This window comes from Pecten maximus, chromosome 15 (genome assembly GCF_902652985.1).
Source record: "Pecten maximus chromosome 15, xPecMax1.1, whole genome shotgun sequence".
NCBI lineage: Eukaryota > Metazoa > Mollusca > Bivalvia > Pectinida > Pectinidae > Pecten > Pecten maximus.
This window is the reverse complement of record NC_047029.1, coordinates 25,425,782-25,452,380: the sequence shown is the minus strand read 5'-3', so window position 1 is coordinate 25,452,380 and position 26,599 is coordinate 25,425,782. Positions and strand designations below refer to the sequence as shown.

The 26,599-nt window shown below is 36.7% G+C and overlaps 1 protein-coding gene across 1 annotated transcript; it reads left to right on the top strand.

Annotated features, from left to right (window-relative positions):
- Positions 1 to 1,408: 1,408 nt before the first annotated feature.
- On the top strand, positions 1,409 to 23,209 carry LOC117344201 (cytochrome P450 20A1-like). Its single transcript, XM_033906864.1, has 11 exons — positions 1,409 to 1,564; positions 7,700 to 7,749; positions 9,056 to 9,225; positions 9,610 to 9,755; positions 10,850 to 11,017; positions 12,142 to 12,220; positions 13,984 to 14,163; positions 14,622 to 14,742; positions 18,078 to 18,189; positions 19,041 to 19,105; positions 20,811 to 23,209. The coding sequence occupies exons 1-11, from the start codon at positions 1,493 to 1,495 to the stop codon at positions 21,058 to 21,060; spliced, it is 1,413 nt and encodes a 470-aa protein (XP_033762755.1). The 5' UTR covers positions 1,409 to 1,492; the 3' UTR covers positions 21,061 to 23,209.
- The last annotated feature ends 3,390 nt before the right edge of the window (positions 23,210 to 26,599 follow it).

The following is a 26,599-nucleotide window of genomic DNA, read 5'->3' as shown; positions in this document are numbered from 1 at the left end:
ATTTTGGAAATGGTCACTGTTTGGTCGAAACAAGGTTATATGCGCCATACCTCTTTGTTACAGTAATCCAACGACTTTTCTCATTAAACATGAGGTAAAGGGCGACATTTCATGCTACTTATGAAAGCTGCCAAGTTTGATCAAATGATTGTTGGGGTCAAATTTGTTAAAATGTTGCAATAACCAAGAGACCCAGGTCATTGGATTGGACCTGTAGCATACTTGGATAAAGAGCTAACACAAGTTTGGTTAGATAAATTACCTTAACTTACTGTCAATGTCATAGGGGTCAAATTAATTCGAAGGTTTCTGATGCTTTATCGGCCTTTTTAAAATATGATTTTGGCCGGCTATACTATTTTACAAGGCGAATAAAACATCACAAACCTTCGGGTTAGGGTCAACAGTGTTAAGATATTTAAACGATTTTTCGCATTGACCAAGAGGTCCAGATTTATGATATTGTGTCGGTAGCATGCTGAAATGAAGGGTTACCAAATTTGTTCAACTGACTGACCTTGACCTACTTTCAATGCACACGGGTCAAATTTGTTATAAATAATCAAAAACATCTTCTAATTAACAAAAAGGTCCAGTATCTTTATAATGGACCAGTATAATACTGGCATGCAACACTATCAAGTTGCTCAAATTGCTGAACCTGTTTTCAAAGTCACATACAATGTATGTCAAATTTGAAATGTTTTAAACGATTTCTCGTATTGACCAAGAGGTCAAGGCTCATGCCTTATGACTTTAGGTCATGAGCAATATTTGACCCTTGTGACCTTGAAAATAAGCATACTCATGTTCTAATGTCATGAGCATGCTTATTTTCAACAGGGGTCAAATATGTTTAAAACCTTGAATCAACTTCTGAAACCGAACAGGCTAAGAGCGAAGACTTCTGGTCAGTGGTCATGTACATGTATGCTGGGTTGAAGGGCTACCAAGTTTGTTACGTGGAATGACCTTTGTCAATTTCTATGGCACATGGGTCAAATACATGTATGCTAAATTTTTTAACAACTTCTCCATGAATAACTATTTGTTGTAGCATGTGCTTGGGAACCACATCTCGGATTAACTCCAAGTAAGCGATACACACACGTTTAATCTCTTGTTGAAAATAGTCAACATCTAACGTACATTGTAAGTACTTAGACTGAAAACATACTTCTAACATGTACGTTTTTCATTCCTGCTATATACATTTTTCTCATGTTACAAAGAACATGTATTATATATTATCATTGTTTGATAGTATTTGCCATTTTAAGACATTTTGTTCTTGAATTTAATGGCTGTACTCCCTTGCAGATATACCTTTTGAGATGGTCCGCAGATATTGAATTTTGAAATGACCCCCGAATGCTCCGATGAGAAGCTTGTCTTTCACCGGGACTTGGAAGCTTCTGACAGACCGAGACGACAACAAAGCACGTAGCTGATTTTTCTGCCAGCTTGCAGCTCGTGTCGAAACTTTATCATCATGTTGGATTTTGCTATATTTGCAGTGACATTTTTGGTGGCATTGCTCGGATTGTTGATATATCTCTACCCGGTAAGTAATGTAGTGCCCCAGAGATGTACTTTAGTAATGCTGTAGAACCCCTGATACAAAATTTTCTCAGTTCTGGATTTACTCACCTACCGTAGCCCAGCTAGTTTTCTCACTTCTACTTCTACTTCTACCGATTGTTGACCTCCTTCAACATTATGAAGATGCTGTCAATGATCTGCGCTATGCTTAAAGGGAAAAATAAGAAGTAGCACTAAATTATCAGGTTAAAACTATGTACATTGAGGACGAAATTAATATTTGTAGGAAGAGAGCTGGGATTTGAAGGCAGTAATAGTGTTTGCAGAGATGAGATCAGGAGGGAGTTTGTTCCATTCGGATATGGTGTTTGGAAAGAAAGATTCTTTACGACAGGTGGTGCGGCAGTGCGGGATTTGATAGGAAAAGGAGTGTGATAGTCGAGTTTGACGGTTTTGAGTGGTGAGATGATTGTCTTTGTTGATGGCAACAAGGCTGTGTGTGATTTTATACAGCATAGTGAGTCTGGCATCCCTACGCCTGTCTGAAAGACTACGCCAGCCTAGTCTTTGGAGCATATCGCCAACACTGGATGTGTTGTGATACCTGTGTGTCACAAAGCGGGCGGCTCGTCGTTGGACCATTTCTAGTTTGTCAATGTCGTTTTTTAGATGTGGGTCCCAAATTGTACAAGCATATTCTACTGAAGGCCGAACTAATGATTTATATGCTTGCTGTTTCACAGAAATGGAATTGATGTTTAAGTTTCGTTTTAGAAAACCTAGTGTTTTGTTGGCTTTATTGCAGATGTTTTGTATGTGGGGGCCCCAATTAAGATTTTGTTGGATGGTAACTCCCAAGTACTTAGCTTTATCCACATGTTCTAGACAATGGCCATGGAGATAGTACTCATGTTGCACTGGGTTTCTACGTTGGGTAACGGAGAGGACATTACATTTTTTAGGATGGAATGCCATTTTCCACTTAGATTCCCAGGCTGCCAGTTTGTCTAGGTCAGACTGCAATGTTTGTGCATCCCTGTCTGAGGAGACAGTGATATAAACAATAGTGTCGTCAGCGAAAAGTCTGATAGAGGAGGATAAACCTTGGGGCATGTCGTTTATATAAAATAGAAACAGACTTGGTCCAAGGACCGACCCCTGGGGTACCCCTGACTCTACTGGTACAAGTGAAGAATGTTCGCCTTCGAGGACTACTGACTGGCGTCTGTTTTCTAGAAAATTTCCAATCCAGCGGTGTGTATTACCCACAATACCATACTGTTTCAATTTGTGAGATAGGAGCTTGTGGCTGACTTTGTCGAATGCTTTCGAGAAATCAAGGATGAGGGCGTCGGTACATTTATTTTTGTCAATAGTTTTTGTAATGTCTTCCACAAACTCTAGGAGTTGGGTTTCACAAGATCGAAATTGCCGAAAACCATGTTGGAAAGGGTATAAGATATTATGTTGGTCTGCGTGAGACATTATGCTGCTGACAATAATGTGCTCAAGGAGTTTGCTGCAAATACATGTTAGAGAAATAGGTCTATAATTTTCTGCATCATACTTTGAACCTTTTTTATATATAGGAGAAACATGTGCTGTACGCCAGTCAAGAGGGACTACGCCAGTATTTAGAGACTGTTGGAAATGTGTGCCAGTATTGGAGCTATTTCTGTTGCAAGTTCTTTCAAAAATTTTGGTTTGATACCGTCTGGGCCTGGGGCCTTTGCGGGTTTAAGGTTTAGGAGGAGTTTCTTTACACCCTCTACAGTGATGGTGATGTCTTCAATGGGTGGAAATGTTGGAAGGCCCAGGTTATATTTTTGTGTGAGCTGTGCATCTGAGAAGTGTTCTGATGGTGTAAACACAGACTGAAATTGTTTATTTAAGATGTCTGCCTTTGTTGAGGGATCAGTTATTAGTTTCCCATCACTTTTTAAAGAGGGGACACCTGAATAGTTTGCTTTTTTGTGTTTAATGTATGTCCAGAAGCGTTTCATTGGTGAGTAGTCGTTTTCGCCAGAAGAAGAAATAGGGGGGGAGACAACATCTTCAATATATTTCCAATATGACTGCCTAATGAGTTTTTGTGTGTTGCTCTTTAGTACGGTAAACCTCCGATTAATTCGAACACGCGGATAGTTCGAACACACATTTTTTTCTAGAAAAACAGTAATTTTTTAGCTAGTAATAGTTCGAACTCTGGCTGTTTATAACTGACACCATTTCGGATAGTTCGAACTTGTCAAATGAAGAACGTAAAGTAAGGTTTTTTTATCGGCAAACTCAATTGAAAGATCGCGACGACCCGGCCCCGATGACCGGCCCAGAAAAAATAACAAGATTTAAATTTGATCAACAAGCACGTTTAGGTTATAAGATTGTATGCGTGATCATTAGAGCGTCTGTGATTTAATATATGCCACATATTTTAGCTTTAATTCAGTTTTTGTTACATTGCAAAATACACCACGCACGAGACAGCTGATTGCAAAATTTAGGCCCCGACAATGTATAAATAACATGCGATATTTGTATTCGCGCTGTGTATGGCAAACTAAGGAATCGTCCGTGTATTTTCACATATAACTAGTGTTAACTAAGCATTATGATTATTTAATTGTGACTGGACAATCTCTTAAGTATTGCCAATCAAGGTAGATCTATTACCTGAAAACCTGCGACCTCACGCTGGGTAAGCAGGCCACGCGAGGTGTCGCTTGCGGTAAAGTTGAAAGGATCGGCTGCCCGATCGTGCCGAGTGACGTGAAGAGCATTCATATCCAGTCAAAACAATCCATGCAGGTGTCTCAATTAGTGAAGGATAATTTTGCAGGTATCAACTATGTTTTGTAGATAATACGACTGGGCATATTTAAAAGCAGACATGATGATGTTCTGACCTAATTTTACCAACACATATCGCCTATTTTACAGTAGTGGTTTCGTAAACGCAACAGGTTATGAAGACTGCTTTTGATGTATTTAAGAGACCATTTATTACAATAATAAATTGATAGTTTCTCAGATAAAAAATATAATCATGCAAAGATTATACTGTACAAATGTTTAACTTTTGTGTCACAAATGAAACGTGTTGGGGCTACTGTATAAGCATTGCCCGATCCGCGAGCGGCTTCGCGCAAAAACCATCATAATTATCGCGAAATGAAGAACATTTAACGATCAATTAATATTGAATTAAATAAAAAAACTAACATTTTACTTACTTATAAATGTGCCATTGCTCAGGCCGCCGTTGTTACGTATCAGATTTACGATGGATGTGTTTGTGTCTAATGATTTTACTCGGCAGAGATTTTCGCCGATATTGTCTCGAATAGTTCGAACTCGCGCATATGTTCTGAAGCATAATTTCGAATAATTCGAACAGGTTCGTCAATATTTATTTAATTTTGTTCGAACTAACCGGAGGTTTACCGTAATTTGTATTTGTCTCTATCTTCTGTGCGTCCTGATTTTTTCATTTTTTTGTAAAGTCTAAATTTGGTGCTGATCAGGCGCGTAATTTTGGGTGTTATCCATGGGTTTCCATCTTTGCTTTTGGCGTTTCGATGTGGAATAAATTCCCTTATGCATTCAGAGACAGTGTTTTTGAAGTGATTCCAGAGATAGTTAACATCATTCTGGTCCCCGTTTGGGAGAGATACAAATGTAGAGTTCAATTTAACTTTAATTTGGTCCCAGTTTGCTTTTCTATAGAGTGGAATTTGGCGGGGTTTCTGGGCTATTTTTCTAGGGGTACACTGCATTTCAGCGAAAACAATATCGTGATCTGAGATACCGGGCATGATTTCTAAACGTTGGAAGAGGGTGGATGAATTGGTGATGAGGAGATCAAGAGTGTTTTCATTTCGGGTGGGATCAGTTACCAGCTGGGTAAGTCCAGTGTCGTCTAAAAGGCTGAGGAAATCTGTATGGATAGCTTGATTAGCACAATTTGGTTTGAGTTGCATATTTTTCCAGTCAATGCCTGGGAGGTTCTCCGCTGGTAGGTCGTCCAGCAAGTCTTCAAGGTGGTCACGGGCGGGTGAAAACTGGCTGGACACTCATTAGCTATATATATATATACTGTATATATATATATACCTATCTCTATATATAGCTAGTAACCTTAAGACGATTCACCTCACTGTGTAACTCTGTTACTTACCTGAAAGCCTTAATTGTAATTAATACGGCTTTCGTTAAAAAAATACATTATAAACATCAAGTTAGGGAAAACCAACAACTTGCGTATGTGATACGCACCCTTGCCTATCATACGCCAACAGAAGTTAAGTTTTGTTGCTAAAAATAACGAAAGTCATTCGAAATAGTTAAATTTTTACAAAAATTGGATTCATTTTGTCTTGAAACATCATAAAAATGCAATAATAAAAATTATGTGTACTTTGGAAAGTACCAAAATTTGTTGCAATACATTTCTAGTAAAGTTACATCAAGTTTCTGGATAGACAATGCTTTCAGTAAACATATTTTGTAAAATATTATTTACCAGGTGAAAAATTAAATTGCCTTTAACTAATATATTTCAAAATTTATTGTTTGATAGAATTTGGCTATTTTTAGTGACAATTAAATCCCTACACTCCAACTCGCGTATAATACACGATTTCCCCTATTGTATGCAAGTTGGTATTTTTTCCCCAACCTGAACATATTAGTTTAGAAAACAATAGTATCATTATCATCGATATCAACCAATTCATCAGCTGTCTGTTACAATTTATTAAATATGGAACTGATTGAAAGCTATCGGATGAGTCGCTAAACTTTAGCACTTAATTGTGAAAGAGCATGGAAAACACATCTGATTCTCGTTAAGTGCCAGATTACCGTCGTACATGCTACATGACAGGAATCAAACCCAGGTCTCTTATGTGATAGGCCACAGCTCTAACTCTTCAGCCAAAAAGTCAAACCATTTAGATAACACTTGTTATTCAATTTGTCTGTTGTTTTGTGTGAATTAATTGTATGACCATAACTTTTCATTAATATGCTATTTCGTTTCCTCATCCACCACAAGACTAGCATTTCTGCAGATCATCTATTTTTCTACAATTTTAAAACAGTTTAATAGTTAAGTGGTAAGTACCTGTCGACGTTACTGCCTCACCACACCAATATGAAAATTTAATGGGTTAACTGTTTACTGAGAAGCAATGAATTTTAAAACTGTTCATCTGCACATTTCTAGATAAAGATAATTATATCCAAGTTAAAGTATTAAGGATAAGGGCTTATTAGTTTGAAGTACAGGACTTATTTATTATTCAGCTTGTATGATTGACACTTAAACAATATTTAACCACTATTATATGATTTGCAATTTTAATATTCGCGACTTGCACTGGAAATAAAATTTCAGCATGTCAAATAGCTTAAGCTGTACTATGTCCACCTGGATTCTGGGAAACAGTCCAAAATTGTGAGTTTGAGCTATACAAAAGTGTATACCATATAGTTATCCACAAATAAGCCTCTGTCCACAGGTTATACACTTCTTAATTTTTGCATATTAATTACTGGTAACTAATTTGATGTAGTAAGCTAAACATGTGTTCATATAACTTTGCCCTGTGACTTTTACACTAGGGAGCTCTAGAGGCCCTAAGGATTGATGCTGTATTCTTGCTATTAGTCATTCCGATTTGTCAAGAGTTTCTTCCCTTTATTTCATGGTGGTAAATCATAAGCTATAAGCTTGGTACATAGCCGATTGGGGCAGAAAATCGTTTTAATAACTTATTAGAATCCTCAGATATAAACCACAATGTCATCTCTAAGATTTTGTTATGAATGACAACATTCAAATGAAGTCTTTCCCAAGATGAGAATATGAAATGCAATGAGTGTATATACCCTGTAATAAGCCTGTAGAGGGTCGACTATAGCTCCATAGCAATTTTGACTCCAAGTAATTAATAAAAGAGGTGGGCTTATTTCACAACACTGAAAAATAGCATTTATCAACAGTGAAATGCATATAGGTAAGACATGACTAGGTATTGTATGTGAAGGGCTCCAGCTGTGCTAAACCCTCGGGAGTGTTTTTTGACTTTCTAATTCAGATCTATCTCTTGGGATTAAAGGGACAGATCTATTAACTATCTGTTTGTGATTACAGGGATCTGCTAAGCCGAGTACCATTCCTGGTTTGGAGCCTACAACACATGCGTAAGTTACCAGTAAATATTTAATAATTTGATAACTATATAAAAAAAGATTTGCACAAAAAGAGAGGTTGTCTTATTTTAGGGGTGTTTTTAAAATCATAAAATTCTAACAATAAATTTAAACATGCATGTCTTAATTATAGCTATCCTGGATTTTACCATTCAACCACCATTAATTATTCAAAATGAATTTTATTTTGTAAATCATCTATGTTTTCTAAATGTATTCTGTACCCATGCCGGTATGAATATGCTTTTAAAAGTACGACAAGTAAACAAATGCATAATTAACTCAGTTTTGGCTTGTCTGGATTAATTCTACTGCATTAGACATATGCATGTACATGCATGTGATCTATCTCTAAAATCTCAGCACTTGTTACAACTTGTTGTATTACATGTATAATTATTGTATATCATGCATAGCCTGTGGACTATCTGCCTGTCTCTGCATCTAATACATGTATATGCATAGATATTACAGTAACTGATGTACTGTAGGTGTTGGGATAAATTTTATATCTCATATACATATATACCTATCAGTCCTAATTCAGCCTTGAACATGTGATATTGCTGTTGTGTCTAGATATAAAATAAAGCTATGTTCAGCTGGATGCCCTGATTTCTCATTAACAACTATTGTATGATATATGTCATGACATTTTGATATACATTGAAATTGACAATTCAATAATATCAGTCATATCAGTAATGTCTTGCATTCTGACATGAAAACATTGCAATACATGCGATAGATCCGTCAGGGTAAAAAAGTAGTAATTTTCCTTGAGACCCTTTATTTAATTTAGGCTCAGACGGAGTGATCTTGGTCCTGGGGATTAGCTCATAATTGTCAAATTAAACTTGCCAACCCCTGTGTTTGTCAAGGTTAAAATATTGTCCTGAGCATTGAAATCCATATATCTTGTATATCCCCCACCCTTCTCCAGGGAATTAGATCCCTCTATATATCATAACATCCTGGGGTGTACGTGAAAGATTCTATTAATCCCTTCTACCATTTAATATACTGTAAGGCATTCGCAGGACCCAAAACACATTTCTAATACATTCGACTCATCATGAAATCGAATGGTTTCTGAAATGGCCAGTTGAGCAATGCATGCCTTTTAGGCCTATTGTTTGGTTGATGATATAAACACACACAAAAATGTGTATTTGAAAAAAAAATAAGGCACAAAACAATTCAGCAAAAGCTAACTTGTACGATTGGATTTATGTTAATGTCTATAGTGTATATCTTGTATATGATTATATAATATATATCTATTTACTTTCTACAGAGATGGAAACATGTCAGACATCAAACGGGCCGGAAGTCTTCACGAGTTCTTGTTGGACTTACATAAGCAGTTTGGTTCCATAGTCTCATTCTGGATCGGCCGAGAATATATCGTCAGTATCTCTTCACCAGAACTCTTCAAAGAACATCAGGGAGTCTTTGATAGACCTCGTGAGTCTGGCTTTGCATTTTGTCATTTTTTGAGAAAAATAACTTTATTTTTTCATTATGTTGTAGTTTTGTTATGCACAGTTGGTCTTATATCCTTTCACTTGTTCCATGGTTGCCCTTTCAAATAGAGTCTCTTTGAGGAATTTGAAGGTCTCAGTTTGGAATCTTGTTGAAACAAGCCATGTTTATTTTTTGATACCTGACAATAATATGCACTGTACATGTACTCACAGAAAGTACAGGTAAAGGGACTTATACTTCAATCTTACGAAGTCAAAATCAAAATCCTCTTTGTCTGAAATATCCTTTGCAAGTTGTATCTTTGTGAAAATTGAGCATGTAAAAATTAAACATTGTGTGACAAGTTTGTTTTTTTATTTCCAGCAAGCTTGTTCAAAATGTTTGAGCCTCTGATCGGCCCAAAGTCACTTCAGTTTGCTAACAAAAGTGATGGAAGAACAAGACGCCATGTGTATGATGGAGCATTCTCCCACGACACGATAAAAAGTTACTACCAAACCTACCAGGATGTAAGTGAGAACCAGAAGTACTGGTAAATGTATTCTATAGTATAACAAACAAAAGGAGGGGCGTCTATAGATTACCTCCATGTCCCAAGTCATACAACTGTTCCAAAATTTGACCTTTTGGCCCTTTGAACTTATTTCGGTACTAGAAGAATTTGCTTTGTGTTTAGCTCACCTGCCTGAAGTTGCACTCATGCCAGGGTGCTGTATCTTTCTGACTAGCTCGTTGAGGGTGTCTGACTGACCGGCACCAACTTTACCTTTAAACAACTTCTTCTCACCTGTTCCAACTGTGCATTGCAGTCCAGTTACTTGGGCTATAAATAGTAACAGAGAATTTCCTGAGTCATCGTTATCTTAACCAATCACAGATGGACTGTCTATCACTCTGTGATAATCATATCAAACAAAATGGCAGACAGTAAATAGATACTGTCAGATTTGAAAAAAAAGTATTTTGAGTGTATTTGAAACAAGTCAACAAAATATGTGAAAAGGACAGCAAAAGCCCAAATCATTGTACATGTTGATGATATTTGGGATTATTTGGCTAAGAAATGATTAGATTTTGGTAATCATCAGTCAAGGTTGAAAGTCAAAGGTCATTTTTAGACTACTTTGGAAATAAAAATTGTTTTGTACAGGATATCTCTTGACATCTTAGATGCATTTATATTTATTCTATTGATGATCATGGTGACATCATGACTGAAAATCTATGAATGTAAAATAAATATTTTTTTGAACCATTTGCAAATGTGAACTGAATCTGTTTTAGTTATACTTTATATACATACCCATACCAAAAAAAGCTACAAAATTTTTTTAACTTTTATTAGGTACTGAAAAGTTACAAAAAAGGTATGAAAAAGGTACAAAAAAGTTATAACTTTTTCTAGGTACTAAAAAGTTTTTAAAAAGTTATAACTTTTTCTAGGTACCAGGTACTAAAAAGTTACAAAAAAGGCACTTAAAAGGTACAGAATTCCTATAGGAATTGATGTAAACTTTTGTTAAAACCCCAATTTCTTGAATTGGTTGTGTCTATCTAGATATATATAAAAAAAATTGTATTAAAATACTTTTCCTGTGTTAAGGTTTCGGACGCGCTGACTAAGAAGTGGTCATCCCTGGTCAAGGAAGAACACGTTCCACTGTCGATCCACATGTTAGCGTACTCTCTGAAGATATCCCTCCTCACAATGTTTGGAGAAACATTTTCTGATGATAAAGACATCCTAGAGTTTCAGCACTGTTATGATGTTGTAAGTTTAGCTTTGATGTGGACCTAATAGTGTTGTAACTTTAGCAGAGACTATATAGAGGATGAATGGTTTTCGGTTTAATATTACATGTATTTCACGAGTATGACAGAATATCAATATTTTCCCGAGTGTCAAGCAAGAGTGAAAAATAACGAAGTATTCTGTGATACGGGTGAAATATATGTTATATTTAACGGGAAACCATTCAATTTAATTTTCTTTTTATTGCATTTCATAAACTTAAATCAAAATTAAAAACATGGAAAAATTAATGGTGTCAAAAAGTGCGGGAAACAGTATTGACGTCATCTATTTGTGACGTTACTCCACGTCAACGTGACGGCGCCATTTTGAAAGGACTGATCAATGCATTTTCTGCTGTTATAAGAGAATCTGCATGTGCATGACTAGCTACCGTCAAGTGAGTGTTTGTCAAAATCTAGTCTGAAAGTTTCATAAATACAGCAAAATAACCATTTTATCTATCTGCTGTTCGATTGGAAAAACCGGAAAGTTTCATCGAGGTGAATAGAAAGGTACACTTTCATTGGTCAAAAACGGAAAACTTAATATATTTCACTGCAAAACTGCAGCGATGAGCAGTGAAAATATACGTTTTTTTAGGTTGATAAATTTCTATATTTCACTATATAAAATGAAGTATGTTAAGTTGAGACTAAATATTATAATAGAACACCTTGAAAATTGAGAATGACTACATTTACATTAATGACATTGTACATCCTAAGTAGCATATTGTAAAATGGCATCCATTTAATAGAAAGATATCTACCTAACACTTACAAATGACAAAAATTAGATAATAACAGGGTCGTTATCATATATAGTAATGATTGTTTATAAGACCCAAAACTGCATGCATAGTGGAGCTCGAGTCTAGAGTAAAATCGTTAGGATACAATTATTTATCCATTTAAATTGAAAAGATTTAGTCAGAAGCTCAAAGCTTTTAATGATGGTTATGGTGCAAAATACCATATATTTAAACAATTGTGTATTCTTGTTTTCAATTGATCATAATTACTCAAAATTGTAATATTATAATAAGAAAATGCATAAATATGTGAGCAGATCTGGGTCATATGTTGGACATGTGTGTACAGGTCTGGTCAGAGATGGAGAGACGATTGACAGAAAATGAACCGGAGGAGGGCAGTCCAAGGGCAAAGGCATTTGAGGAAGGTAAATAAAGCTATAACTCGTTATATGTGTAATCTGATCACTGTTATAAACTCTGGTAGCTTCATTCCTTGAGGTATTTTGGACAAACCTCACACATATAATATCTCAAGTTCAGGTTTCAGGGCTGTGGGGTCAAGGTCACTGTTACTATTTTTTGACAGCTAGCACTCTAATGGCTTCATTCCTTTGAGGAATTTTGCTCAAATTTTACACAATTGCAAAGGACCATAATATATCAAGTTTATGTTTCATGGTTTTTGGGTCAATGTCAAGGTCATCGCCATTAAATTTAGAAAATCCATGTTTCTTCAAAAATCATTACAGTGTAATAGCAGGAGGGGCTGGTAGGGGCCTTGTACTGCTTTAGCAATACCTGGTATGCTTGATTAAGATACACACTCCGGGGATATCCAAAGTTACCATTTCATATTTAATTTGGAAAAACAGTTTAGCAAGAATTTTAGGTAGAAATCAGATAATATATATGTATTTATATACAGTCAAACCTCGATGATTCGAACTTCGTTGATTCGAATTTCTCGCTGTATCGAACTTTTTGCTTGGTCCCGAATTTTCTCACTATATAACACTACTAACGAACCTATGTATGATTCGAATTTTTATAAATCGAAGTTTTCGATGTATCGAACTTTTTTCATGACCCGTTAGCTATGATATTATAGGTAATTGACATCTCATGATTCGAACAAAAAATTTACCTGTACTGACCACTGGACGGGTGTTTGTCGTGACCCCTGCGGAAAGATTTCACACCTCTCCCCCAAATGCCCTGACTGACAATAGGGATAACGATAGCGTGTGTTGTCACTCCCGGTCATGGGGTTAATTAATAATCAGACCAAATTGATAGATAAAAGGTGTATTTAGAATTCATGACATTTAATCACTCCGGTAAAACATTTCGGTAGTCGTCTCTGATAATCTCCGCCGCCATTGAAATCAGCGGTCGGTGAATAAATTTTACGGAACCATAAAACAACCGGACCAATTTTAAACACAAACAATTAGCGATAGCTTCATTCATATTCAAGGTGTCACGTTTCAAACTTATACATAAATATCCAAGTAAATCGATTATTTGTCATTCAATCATGCATTCTCCAACCGATTGGCATTCCGTATTTTATATGCACATAACGTAAACGCACGTATCTTTAGCAGAAAAGCCTAACGACTTACGTAAGTGTGCATTGTACTTCTTTTGCTTTATCTGTTAAACGCGATATAAGTGTTTTGTAACCGATACATATTTTGTTTAATTAATAAAATGCTTAGGTATAATTAATGAAAAGAATTTTTATTTTGTTGTGTTTGAGGTATAAATTAACTAAACTTTTCGATGTGAGCCTGACAGGCGACGATCAACACGAAGACACTGAGGACATGTAACGTTAACAGATATGGTCATTATCAAGAAAACATCGATCTATTGTCAACCATGAATAATTCGAAGTCCCGCTGTTTCGAAGTTTTTCTGTTAGTCCCTTGAACTTCGAAACATCGAAGTTTGACTGTACATATAAATAAATAGAAATTCTGAGTAAGTAAATGTGTAGAAATGTGCCGATACATGTAGCGTTTTCAAAGAAAGAAAGTAATACCAGATGTTTAGATTTAAAGTATTATGAGATTTATTTAGGTCGCATGAGGCATTACGTCTCTGTCATTGATATATACACATCAGACTTCAGTTGACCATGTATGGGCCTTTGTCATGACATGTATTGTTTTATTTTTTGCAGCACTTAAGAACGCTCAGTCTCTTATTGCAAAGGTTGTAAAACATCGTCGTGACGATCCACCAATCCAGGGCAAGGAACTACTTATAGACTTTGTAATTAAACATTCCGGTGGTGACGACGAGCTAATTACTAGTGATGCCATCACTTACACTGTCGGAGGTTTTCACACAACAGGCAATGGTAGGTTTGTGTGTATCTTTAAGTGAATCTGGCAAAAAAAATGATGACAATGGAAGGTTTGTGTGTCTAGGTGATAAAATGACGACAATGGTAGGCTTGTGTGTCTCTAGTTGATAAAATGGCAACAATAGTCGGTTTGTGTATCTTTAGGTGATAAAATGACAACAATGGTAGGTGTAGATTGCGGGGGTATCAGTCAGCCATCCTGGCGACAGTTCTAGTTTTGCCAGAAGTAGGTACATAGGAAATGATGCATGATTTTTCCAAGAGTAGTTACATAGGGTTTTTTTGAGCAATGAACATGGTAGCAACAGCTTCGAAAAGTTTGGTTGGCAAGTAAATGAAATGAAAGCGTCTGATTGCTAAAACATGTAGATATTGTCCAATCTTTATGGAATTTGGTATGTATAGTTGTTTCATTATACTGACAAATGCAATTACTCCTTATTTTTTTTCAGTACTTACCTGGGGTTTCTATTTCCTGGCTACCCACCCCGAGGTACAGGAGAAAGCGTTCCAGGAAATCAAAAAGGAACTCCGAAACCAGGAAGTCGATCATACCAACATCGACAGTCTCCCGTAAGTCTGGTTACGATGTAGATCATACTGACATAGACAGTCTCCCGTAAGTCTGGTTACGATGTAGATCATACTGACATAGACAGTCTCCCGTAAGTCTGGTTACGATGTAGATCATACCGATATAGACAGTCTCCCGTAAGTCTGGTTACGATGTAGATCATACCGACACAGACAGTCTCCCGTAAGTCTGGTTACGATGTAGATCATACCGACACAGACAGTCTCTCGTAAGTCTGGTTACGATGTAGATCATACCGACATAGACAGTCTCCCCTAAGTCTGGTTACGATGTAGATCATACTGACATAGACAGTCTCCCGTAAGTCTGGTTATGATGTACATCATACTGACATAGACAGTCTCCCGTAAGTCTGGTTACAATGTAGATCATACCGATATAGACAGTCTCCTGTAAGTCTGGTTACGATGTAGATCATACCGACACAGACAGTCCCCCGTAAGTCTGGTTACGATGTAGATCATACCGACACAGACAGTCTCCTGTAAGTCTGGTTACGATGTAGATCATACCGACACAGACAGTCTCCTGTAAGTCTGGTTACGATGTAGATCATACCAACACAGACAGTCTCCCCTAAGTCTGGTTACGATGTAGATCATACTGACATAGACAGTCTCCCGTAAGTCTGGTTATGATGTACATCATACTGACATAGACAGTCTCCCGTAAGTCTGGTTACGATGTAGATCATACTGACATAGACAGTCTCCGGTAAGTCTGGTTACGATGTAGATCATACCGACACAGACAGTCTCCCGTAAGTCTGGTTACGTTGTAGATCATACCGATATAGACAGTCTCCCGTAAGTCTGGTTATGATGTAGATCATACCAACACAGACAGTCTCCTGTAAGTCTGGTTACGATGTAGATCATACCAACATAGACAGTTTCCCGTAAGTCTGGTTACGATGTAGATCATACTGACATAAACAGTCTCCCGTAAGTCTGGTTACGATGTAGATCATACTGACATAGACAGTCTCTCGTAAGTCTAGTTACGATGTAGATCATACCGACACAGACAGTCTCCCGTAAGTCTGGTTACGATGTAGATCATACTGACATAGACAGTCTCCCCTAAGTCTGGTTACGATGTAGATCATACCAACACAGACAGTCTCCCGTTAGTTACAAGCCACAACAATCAACTGTCAACAGAATTTTTTCTGACAGACTGTTAATGGGCCCCATTTCCAATTGAAATTATTTCGTATTTAAGCCAAATTCCCAAAATTTGCAGTTTACTCCTGAAAAAGTCTTTCCCAATTCACCAATTTTCTCCCCAGAATGAGACAAAGGGCCCCATCCCAAACCAGTGAGAAAAATCTCAGGTTAATTACTTCTACTTAACAAACCTAACTCATAATACTTCACAAATATATGTAAATGTTTCACCTGAATGGAACTTCTTGGATTGATGCCAGGCGAGTGATACAAGCCCATTGGGCCTCATGTTTCTCTTTCCTCACACACCTAGTTTGTTTACCACTTTACCCAGACACTCAATGTGGTTGCATGGGTATAGGTGTGCAATAGACATTTCTTATGATTCTGTATGTACCCCCGTATGCATCATAACAATGCATCCTATCACAATTTTTAAGTTTTCTATGATTATTAATTAGAATCATTCCCAGAATTACAATCAAGACTTATCTATTGAAATGCGTGAAGAAGGATTATTGAATGAAATTTGATATGAAGCATAGAAATGTGTCAGATTTTGATATGATCTTCTATTCACAATGAGTTATTATACTGATTTGTTATTAGCTCACCTGGTCCGAAGGACCAAGGTGAGCTTATGCCATACCGTGGCGTCCGTCGTCCGTCCGTCCGTCTGTCTGTCGTCCGGCCATCCGTCCATCCGTCAGCAATTGACTTATTTGACTTCTTCTTCATAACCGCTGATCAGAATTTGAACAAATTTGGTCAGAAGCATCCCTATGGGTAGGGGACTCAAAATTGTACAAATGATGGGGCTGACCCCCCAGGGGCCTCTGGGGCGGGGCCAAAAGGGGTCAATTTGGCGCTATTGATATAAACGACTTCTTCTCTGAAACCAACAAATGGCTATCGCTCATATTTGCCTGGTAGCATCACTATGGGGAGGGGATTCAAAATTGTACAAATGATGGGGCTGACCCCCCAGGGGTCTCTGGGGCGGGGCCAAAAGGGGTCAATTTGGCGCTATTGATATAAACGACTTCTCTGAAACCAACGAATGGCTATCGCTCATATTTGCCTGGTAGCATCACTATGGGGTGGGGATTCAAAATTGTACAAATGATGGGGCTGACCCCCCAGGGGCCTGAGGGGCAGGGCCAAATGTGGTCAATCGGGCTATAATCATATAATTGACTTCTCCTCTGGAACCAAGCAATGTATATCTCTCATATTTTAATGGTAGCATCACCTTGGGGTAGGAATTTGAAATTGTACAAATGACGGGGCCGACCCCCCTGCCGGCTGAGGGGCGGGGCAAAAAGGGGTCAGTTTTGCAGAATTGATATAAACTACTTCTGCTCTGAAACTAAGCAATGGCTGTCGCTCATATTTGCCTGGTAGCATCGATCTCTGGGGTGGGGATTCAAAATTGTACAAATGGTGGGGCGGACCCCCCAGGGGCCTGAGGGGAGGGGCCAAAATTGGTCAATTTGTTTAACTGAAATTAAGCAATGGATATTACTCACATTTGTATGGGGTAGCATGGTTATGGGGTGGGGACTCAAAATTGTAAAAATGTTGGGGTTGACCCGGGCCGCCAGGGGGCTTAGGGGTGGGGCCAAAAGGGGTCAATTTGGCTAAATTGATTGAAACAACTTATTCTCTGAAACTTAGCAATGGTTTGACTGGTAGAATCCTATTGGGGTAGGGATTCAAAATTGCATAAAGGAAGGAGCTGACCCCCCAGGGGGCAGAGGGCAGGGTCAAAAGGGGTCAATTGGTCTAAACAAGTTCTTCTCTGAAACTAAGCAATGGATATCACTCACATTTGTGTGGTAGCATCCCTATGGGGTCGCGCCAAAAGTCAATTTCATTTCATGGATTAATGCACTTTTTGGCATTTTTAGTATTAAAATAAAACCAATGTACATGTACCCATATAAAATGCTTATGATATACATTGACATAGCAATACCAGCGACAAATATACTTAAGCATCATTCTTGTTTCATATCTCATGAAACCAGGTGAGCGATACAGGCCCTCTGGGCCTCTTGTTTTGTAGCTATATACAACAGATTATAGATGAGACATTGCAAACTTCTATTCACGGCGAGTTATACTAATTTGTTATTTTGTAGCTATATACGACAGATTGTAGAAGAGACATTACGATGTGCTGTTATCGCCCCATATGCTGCTCGGTTTCAAGATTTTGATTCGGAACTTGGAGGACACAAGATTCCAAAGAATGTAAGATTTGAAGTGATAGGAAATGTTTAAGGATTTATTGTATTTTACATCCTTATGTTAAACTGATAATTGATGATTTGCCTAAACTCAACAGGGATTTAGCTCTCGCTGCCAATTTCAATTTCATGGTTTTAATTTTATTAGTTGTTATTTGGTAATGCTTCTACAACCAAATTGGGGCAGTGATGTCTAAGTTGGTCTGTTTGTTTGCTGTGTTTATCACACAACAGCCAGGTTCATTTTGAGTTGGGGTTTCCTTGTAGTAGTTGGTGACTACCTCACTTAGCAATATATGGGAGGCCCATCGCATGTCATCAAGATCATTCAGGGTAAAGTGTCTTGCCCAAGAACACAACCATGACAGCAGATTACGTGGCTAGCACTGGTATTGACTGAGCTGTCAGAGCCCCCTCTCAGTTGACAGAGCATTTAGTCAATGCAACCTCAGCTGAAGATCTAAGGCGAGTCAACAGTTCAGTCCCTGCCTAACTTGTTTGTGTTACTGGTAGAAGCTGATACAACAGACGGTCCTGTTCTGTTACGGTCAGGCAAGGCACACTGCCTCCAGAATACAATTAGTTGAGGTAGCGACCAGCTACTACAATGATATCCCCTTCTGAAAAATATTCTGGCTTTCATGGAATGACAAGCTGACTAAATTCACCCAATTCACATTTCAAAATAAATGAACCAGTTTGTACTGATGAGGTTCTTTATCATCAGAAACAAAGAAATGCCTCTGAGGTCTGTTTTTGTTAGACTGAGCTCACCACCTGTAATTGTCAAACCTTGATTTATCAGAAACATGTCTTATGGACTTATGATGTTGTTAATTTTTCAACTCTCCACAGACGCCTGTGATCCACGCCTTAGGAGTATCACTGAGTAATGAAAAGTATTGGCCCCTGCCAAATAAGTAAGTGATCAGTTTTTGCATATGTAGTCTGATTACCTTAAACAATTGATTCACAGTTCTAGGGGATCTATTCATAAAAAATACCTGCACAAGATAATAAATGATTGTTATAATCCTTGGATAATGAAAATGCTTTCTGAACAGAGTTTTCAAAATAAATTATTTGCAGTTATAAAAGAATTATGAAAGTTTAAAGTTGTTTTGTTGAAATTTGACATTATCAAAATCCAATGTGGACATGTCATTATAAGAGTGAGCTATTTAAGCATTGAACTGTTACCAAATGGTAGTATACAGTCGATATGAATACAATTTGGGTGACAGATAAATAGAATGTCGCCCGTTTGGTAACAGTTCAATGCTTATATTTACATTCATAATTTTATCTTATTTACTGTAGCTTAAGACGCGTTTAAATTTGCCGCTTCTCCCATCACTGACATCATCAAGTTCAAATACCGGAACAACCGAAATTTCCAGAAGGAATAATATAGTCCCTCATGTCGTTATCAATAGCAATCACATGAAATGTTTTTTGCACAATTTGGCTTTATATTATATTTTATAAACGTTTGTAGATATCTTCAAATTGTTCACATTTGCATAATTTCTGATTGTTTAAAAATAAAGCCGTTTTTCGGCGCAATGATATACGGTTAACATTTAGAAGTGATGCAGCGTTGAAGGGGTATTGCACAGGACAGACTTGATTCCTCGGAAACACTTATGTTTCTATCGACTGGATTTACGTTATTTTCAGAGGAATATCATCTCTTAAATTCGAAATGAACGTCGTCTTGACAGTAGGTGAAAACGATTCTCAGAATATTTTATTAGAAACAGAATCCAGTCTAACCGGCCACATCAGTGTTGCTAACTTAGCAGACGATGTTCAACTTCACAGGGGCTCGATTTTGGAGTAAGGTAGGCCTTTGACATCAGTGAATAACCACATAACTATAATTCAGTATGCATACACAACCAGAAACCATGTCGATACTGCCGATTATTCGCAAGATTTTTTTTATATAAATGCTGGACTTTAAATGTTGTCGTGTCTAGCATTTCTGACAATTCGACGAGCCCCTGTGTGACGACAGTGACAATTTGATTCCTTCCTATAGGCCTAGATCAGGAATATAGAGCTTATAATAATTTTGTGTGGAGTCGGTCAACTTCATTTTTTTTATTATTAAATTTTACTCTCATAACTTGCGTTGCTTTTTTGTAGTGGTTTATGTAGATAAATGCTAGCATTCGAAAGCTCTCTAGGCCGAATGTAACTGGGGACCATTGTTTTAACCTATACCTGAAGCTGTATTCCTACACTGACCGAATCACTGTAAATTGTAGTATACAGTCTCATGAATACAATTTGGTTTACTAACGACATATAGCCAAATGCAACACAGAATGTAAATATAATGGTATATTTTGTATTAAGTAAGCATTTCATCTTCCAAAAAAAATGGAGGTAAAAAAAAAAGCTTACCTATAGAGAAATTCCAGGTCTTAGATATACTTGAAAGATGGGTTCCCATGTATTCACTCTCAGTTTTTGTTTTCTTGGATATATTTAATAATTTCTATTTTCCTGGATTACCTTTGTAAAGTAACTCACAGTAACAAGCATGGAATCAAAAAGTTTAGTAACACTTGTGTTTTAATCTTCTTTGTTGTTTATTACAAAAATTTTGTATTTCAGATTTGACCCGGATCGCTTCAGTCCTGAAAACATAAAGAATAGACCGCCCTTGTCGTTCCAGCCATTTGGATTTGCCGGAAAACGTGTTTGCCCAGGATATCGATTTGCATATGCAGAGGCAACAGTCTGTCTGGTGACCTTGCTAAGAAAATTCAAAATCAAATTAGTTGACGGTCAGGTGGTCAACCCCGTTCATGGACTGGTCACTCATCCAGAGGAAGAAATATGGATCAAACTTGAAAAGCGATGATTTTTATTGTCAATTCCATAAAATGGAAACATGCTAGAAATATGGAGAGTGGGGACGAAGGGATTTGTTTGTTCGGGATTTTTCATAAATACTTCAGACTAGCTGAAGCATAGTGTACTGCTGCAAGAGGACTGTTGATCGACACGAAAGACAATATTTTCTGGTTTGTCGTGAACTCAAGAATTACTTATCCACATTGATGCATATATATATACATACTTGTTTATTTATCTTAAAGTAAAACTATTGAGTAGTTGTCTTCAAAATTATTCATTATACAAATTTTATCCTGAAATTTTTTTAACAAAGTGTATAAAATATCTAATTATGATTATTAAAAATTGATCTGTGTTAAGATTTGTCAAAAGATTCTGTTAATTCCTCATATTGGAAAATGCCATTACTTCCTGTAGTCTCATTGGTCAGATTATAATCATATGCAGTATTAACATTTACACTACAGCCCCACTATATAACTTTACCAAGCTCACTTGGAAGTAGAGTCCATAACTTCCAAATCTTTATCATGACGTCATTATTATAGTGACATCATAATTGTCACGTCGGCGATAACGAAAGATATTGTTGAAAAGGCTGTTCTGTCTTTGACGATAATAATTTGTTCATTCATTATCAGAGTAAAATTCCTGGATATAGTCTTTCAAATTCGTTGTCAAATTTAGATATAAGCATTGAACTGCTTTCATTTGGAAGTTATGGGCTGATGAATGCCAACTGGACAAAGGCAAATTTAATGAAGCGCACATGAAATAGAGGTCTGTGAAACACAATATTGACTTTATATTACCATTTTGTAGAAAAGTTCTTATTTCATAACAGTCCTCTTCACTAAATACAGTACTATTTTCTTTATCAGAAATTTTTGATCTATCAGTTTCACCAAATGTAGTGCTCAAGTAGTATCTAGTCATATTTTAAACTTTTTCATTTTCTTCAAAGCTTTCTGTTAAAGTTTGATGAATTATTTTTATCAAAGAATCTCATTCACAAATAGCAACAAAATTCAGGATGGCCGAGATAGAGAGGAGGTCAAATGTTAGTGATGTCAAGATATGCCAGCTAGCTTAATAATTATGCTGCCTTTAGTGTAGCCTTTTTCTGTTAGATTTACATAGTAAACTCATTGAAAATAATACTATATGATTATCTCAAAAACATCTAGTCTTAATTGGTCTACCTGCCTATGTCTACCTTTATACTGTAGAAAGACTTATTGGTGCACTCAATTTTTTACACATTTTTGATAATTAAGGGCATTGATGAAAATAGTATATATAGAAAGGGCTAATAGTGCAATCATAATTAAGTGAAATGCTTTCAGCATAAAAACACTAAAACAAGATTACCGCTTAAATAACTATGTTTTGATGTTTTATCAACTATTAATTTACATTGGTGACTTAAAAATTCTATACTTTTATACTGTAAACTTGCTTTATTTGGCATGCTCTTTTAGCATATTTAACAAAATTTCACAAAATTTCACAAGGAAGTGCATTGATGACTGTGATTGAATTACCGAAAATGTAGTTTCTATGGAAACAGATCGTGTTGATAGTGCTATAAATAGCGCAATGGTTCCTGAGTGAAAGCTGCTTAAAAGAGTACTGCTGGAATAAGTAACTTTACAGTGATTAATAGGTGTTCACATAATTTAGTATCTATATGTACCTACATGTGTAGCGGAGCTGGACTTGGTCGATCATTTGTGACCAGGTCGCACAATTGGTATAGCATCGGCCAGTGGTCAGAGGTCCCGGGTTCGAACCCCTGTCTGCCCGTGCATTTTTCCACTCCTGCCAGACATGTACATATATATCTGTAGTATTCCCAATTTTGATTAATCAACTATTTATACCAGAATATAAAATACGATGATGTCAGAATAACATGTGTAATTATGTTTACCTAATTTGGTTCTTGATTCAGAAATTACTATAGAACAAATTAAGGAAGATATATGTGATTACATGCATGTAATTCTTGGTTTTGGTTAATTATTTTGATTAGTTCTAAATGAAGATATGTATCTGATATCATTTGTTCTTCACAATTTCATACTTTATGAGTTAGTGCTTAATGGCCAAAGATTGGTGCTTTTTCACATATTAAACTTATTATGTAGATATACTGTGTTCTTGTGTTATTAGAGTTAAATGTTCTTGTCCGTAACTATTGGATTGACCTACAGGTGTGGATAATCTTCCTTCAGGTTTACATTTCCTTGTGAAAATATTCAAACATCTTCTCTTTAAACCAAAAGGTCCAGTATCTTTATAATGGGCCAGAATAATACTGGCATGGAACATTATCAAATTGCTCAAATGACTAAACTTAACTTGCTTTCAAGGTCACAGATACATTTATGTATCACGTTTGATATTTAAATCAAGTTTTCATTGATGAAGGGATCAAGGGTGATGCTATTGGGCCACTAGCATGCTTGAATGAAGGGCTAATAAACTTTTACAAATGGATGAAAGTCATAGGAGTTAAATATGTTTAAAACCTTAAAACAACTTATAATGAAAACCCACCAGGCATAGAGTGCAGACAGCTGGTCAGTGCGGCCATATTGGATGTTGAGAATGTGATGCCTATTTTCTCGAAAAGTACTGGAGGGATATTCCTCAAACTTCATGTTAAGGTTTCCCTTGGTCCTTTCTTGTGTCATTTGAATTTAGGTTTTTGATTTTAAAAAAAAAAAGCAAAATGGCCGACAGGCGGCCATCTTTGATTTTGAGAATTGAAGTTATCGCTTTTTCCTGAAAAGTTCTGGAGGGATATTCCTCAAAATTCATGCACAGATTCACCTTGGTCCTTAGTTGTACCAATTGAATTTAAATTTTTCATCTGAGAAGCAAAACGGTCACAATTTGCCATCTTGAATTTTGATGAATTAAGATTGTTATCACTATTTCTTGAAAAGTTCTGGAGGCATATTCCTCAAACTTCATGTGTAGTTCCCCTTAGTTTCTAGGTGTACATATTGAAGTTAGATTTTTGATCAGAGAAACAAAATGGCTGACAGGTGACCATCTTTTTTTTCTTTTCTTTTTTTTTTTCGAGAATTGAAATTTGCTATCACTATTTCTTGAAAAGTACTGGAGGGATGTTTCTCAAACTTTACGTGTTTCTTCCACTTGTTTATGATATCAGATTGATAAGAGGAAAACAAGAAATAAGAGAAAATTAGAGAGAAGACAGTCTGATATTTAACCAATGAGGATCATTTAATGGTGGAAGCTGGGATCTCTTGTTATTGAATCAATTATTTCATTACTTTTTCACAGACAAGAGACCCAATGGTCCTGTTTCTTCCACCTGCTTCTAATGCAAATCTAGGTCATATATGCAGATACTAAGCTACAAGGTAATTACTAATATAAGGGCTGACATAAATAATTCATTTAAATACATTTTGTAACCCTTCATTCAAGCATACCACTGGACCAAAATCAGGTCTGAGGGTATTTTGTTTATTGGGATATCGTCACTTAAAGACATTATTACATTTAACCTCCGTGACCTTGAAACTATCTCAAGGTTATTTGAACAAAATGGGTAACTTTCATTACAGTATGTTACGGGCCAGTTATCACCGCCCTTGGCCTCTTGATTATTGAGAAGCAGATTTGACTCCAGTGAAAATGGATAAAGATGATTCCTTTCAAGAAACTTGACAGCCCTTGACCCCATCATGCTATAGGCTAAATGTCGGGTAATTGGGGCTGTTGTTTATTGATAAGTCATTTGAATATTGGAGCATATTTGACCTAAGTGAGCTTGATGGTAGATCAAGATCATTCATTTCAATAAACTTAATAGCCCTTGACCCCAGAACATGGCCTATACTCTTTGTTGTTTGGGAAGAAGTCCTTTTAGTATATTTGACCCATTTGGCATCGGTGATAGGTCAAGGTTATTCATTTGAACAAACTTGGTAGCCCTTCACCCCAGCATACCACGGGCCAATATTGAGAAGTTTAAAGGGAAAAGTTGACGTCTGCCGATGAGCCGATCTCAACGAACCAGTCGGACGGATGCAGCACCATATCATACGTGCACCTTCCTACAGGTAAGCTACAGTGAGAAAATGCCTCATCATTCACACGTTCGTCCATCAGTTTTGTAAGCAAGTTGAAGTGACTTGGGCCAGACTCGAACTTGCTAGAAATAGAAAATTATACTTGTTAACTAACTTTACTTGCTCAATTTTTCAAATATACAACCATCTCAGAATATTTCAGACAAATATGAGTTCAGTGTTTATATTATATACTCGGGTGTCAAATATGACTTCAACACGAAAAACGCAATAGTCCGACCAGGAATCCTTACTGAGACCTCCACATTCATCAGAGAGACTCTACAAGACACGAGTGAAAGGATTTCACAAACTGCTATACAAAAACTACTTTATGACAAGAAAATATAGTTATTTTTGTCAAAATAAAACGAAAGAGCACACACAGGAAATTTATAAAGACTCGGGGGATGTTCTTTGGGAAGCTATGGCGACGAGATACTGACTTACGGCCCGTTTGATGTCAAACATTACTCAATCTCTGCAGTAAGTATATACATTGTATACCATAGAGATTTACATCAGTCCTATCTTTCTATCTAACATTATAACTTTTGCTAAAATGCTTTTTTCATAACTTTTTTTTCAAATACACATTTTATGTCTAAATCATAAACAGAAAAAGACGTAAAAGGCCTGCATTGCTCACCTGGACACAACCGTTTTATAGAAGGCCAAATTGTATTATATTTCTCCCTGTTTTGGGTTCTGCCGTTATCCCTCTGCCTCACCCTAAATGAGCTCAAGGAGAATGATTATGTTTTGGTACCCTGTTGACTCTAAGCCGTGCATGCGTGTAAGACATCGTTGATATGATTTCATCGAGTTTTTAATGTCATTGTGTAATCAAATGTCATGACGTCATACAACACATGTATTTGTGAATGGGGAATCAGGACATCCAGTTAACCCTTGACCTTTGGTAATTTCAGAAGTCGAATAACTATTTTTCAGGAATATTATGTTCATTCAATCCAAAGAGCCAGATATCATTTTTTGGAGTCAAACTTTTAAATATCAATTTCTGGAATCCCTTGAAATTTTCATATCTCGACCTTATTTCACCTTTTGGTTAAGACGAGATAATATTCTTAAGCTGCCAAACAGTTGACTTGTCTCCTGTCCCTTGGGCTAAGATCCAGGGCCTCTGTTTCATGATCACTAAAAAGGGTGCGAATGTATAAAGGTTCTTTAATGATCTCTCACCAGAAACAAAAGTGTACAATTGTCGATATAACTATCCAGGGTTAATGATATTATAATGGTTACAAACAGGATCCAAAAAACTCGTAGTTTGATGGAAATTTTGACACGACCTTGTAAACCTGAACCTCATTTGAGGTATTGTTTTATTTAAATCATGTTGGATAAACATCTGCATTCTGAAGGAAGTCACTAACAACAATACATGTAATGTGCTGTGTTCGCTCA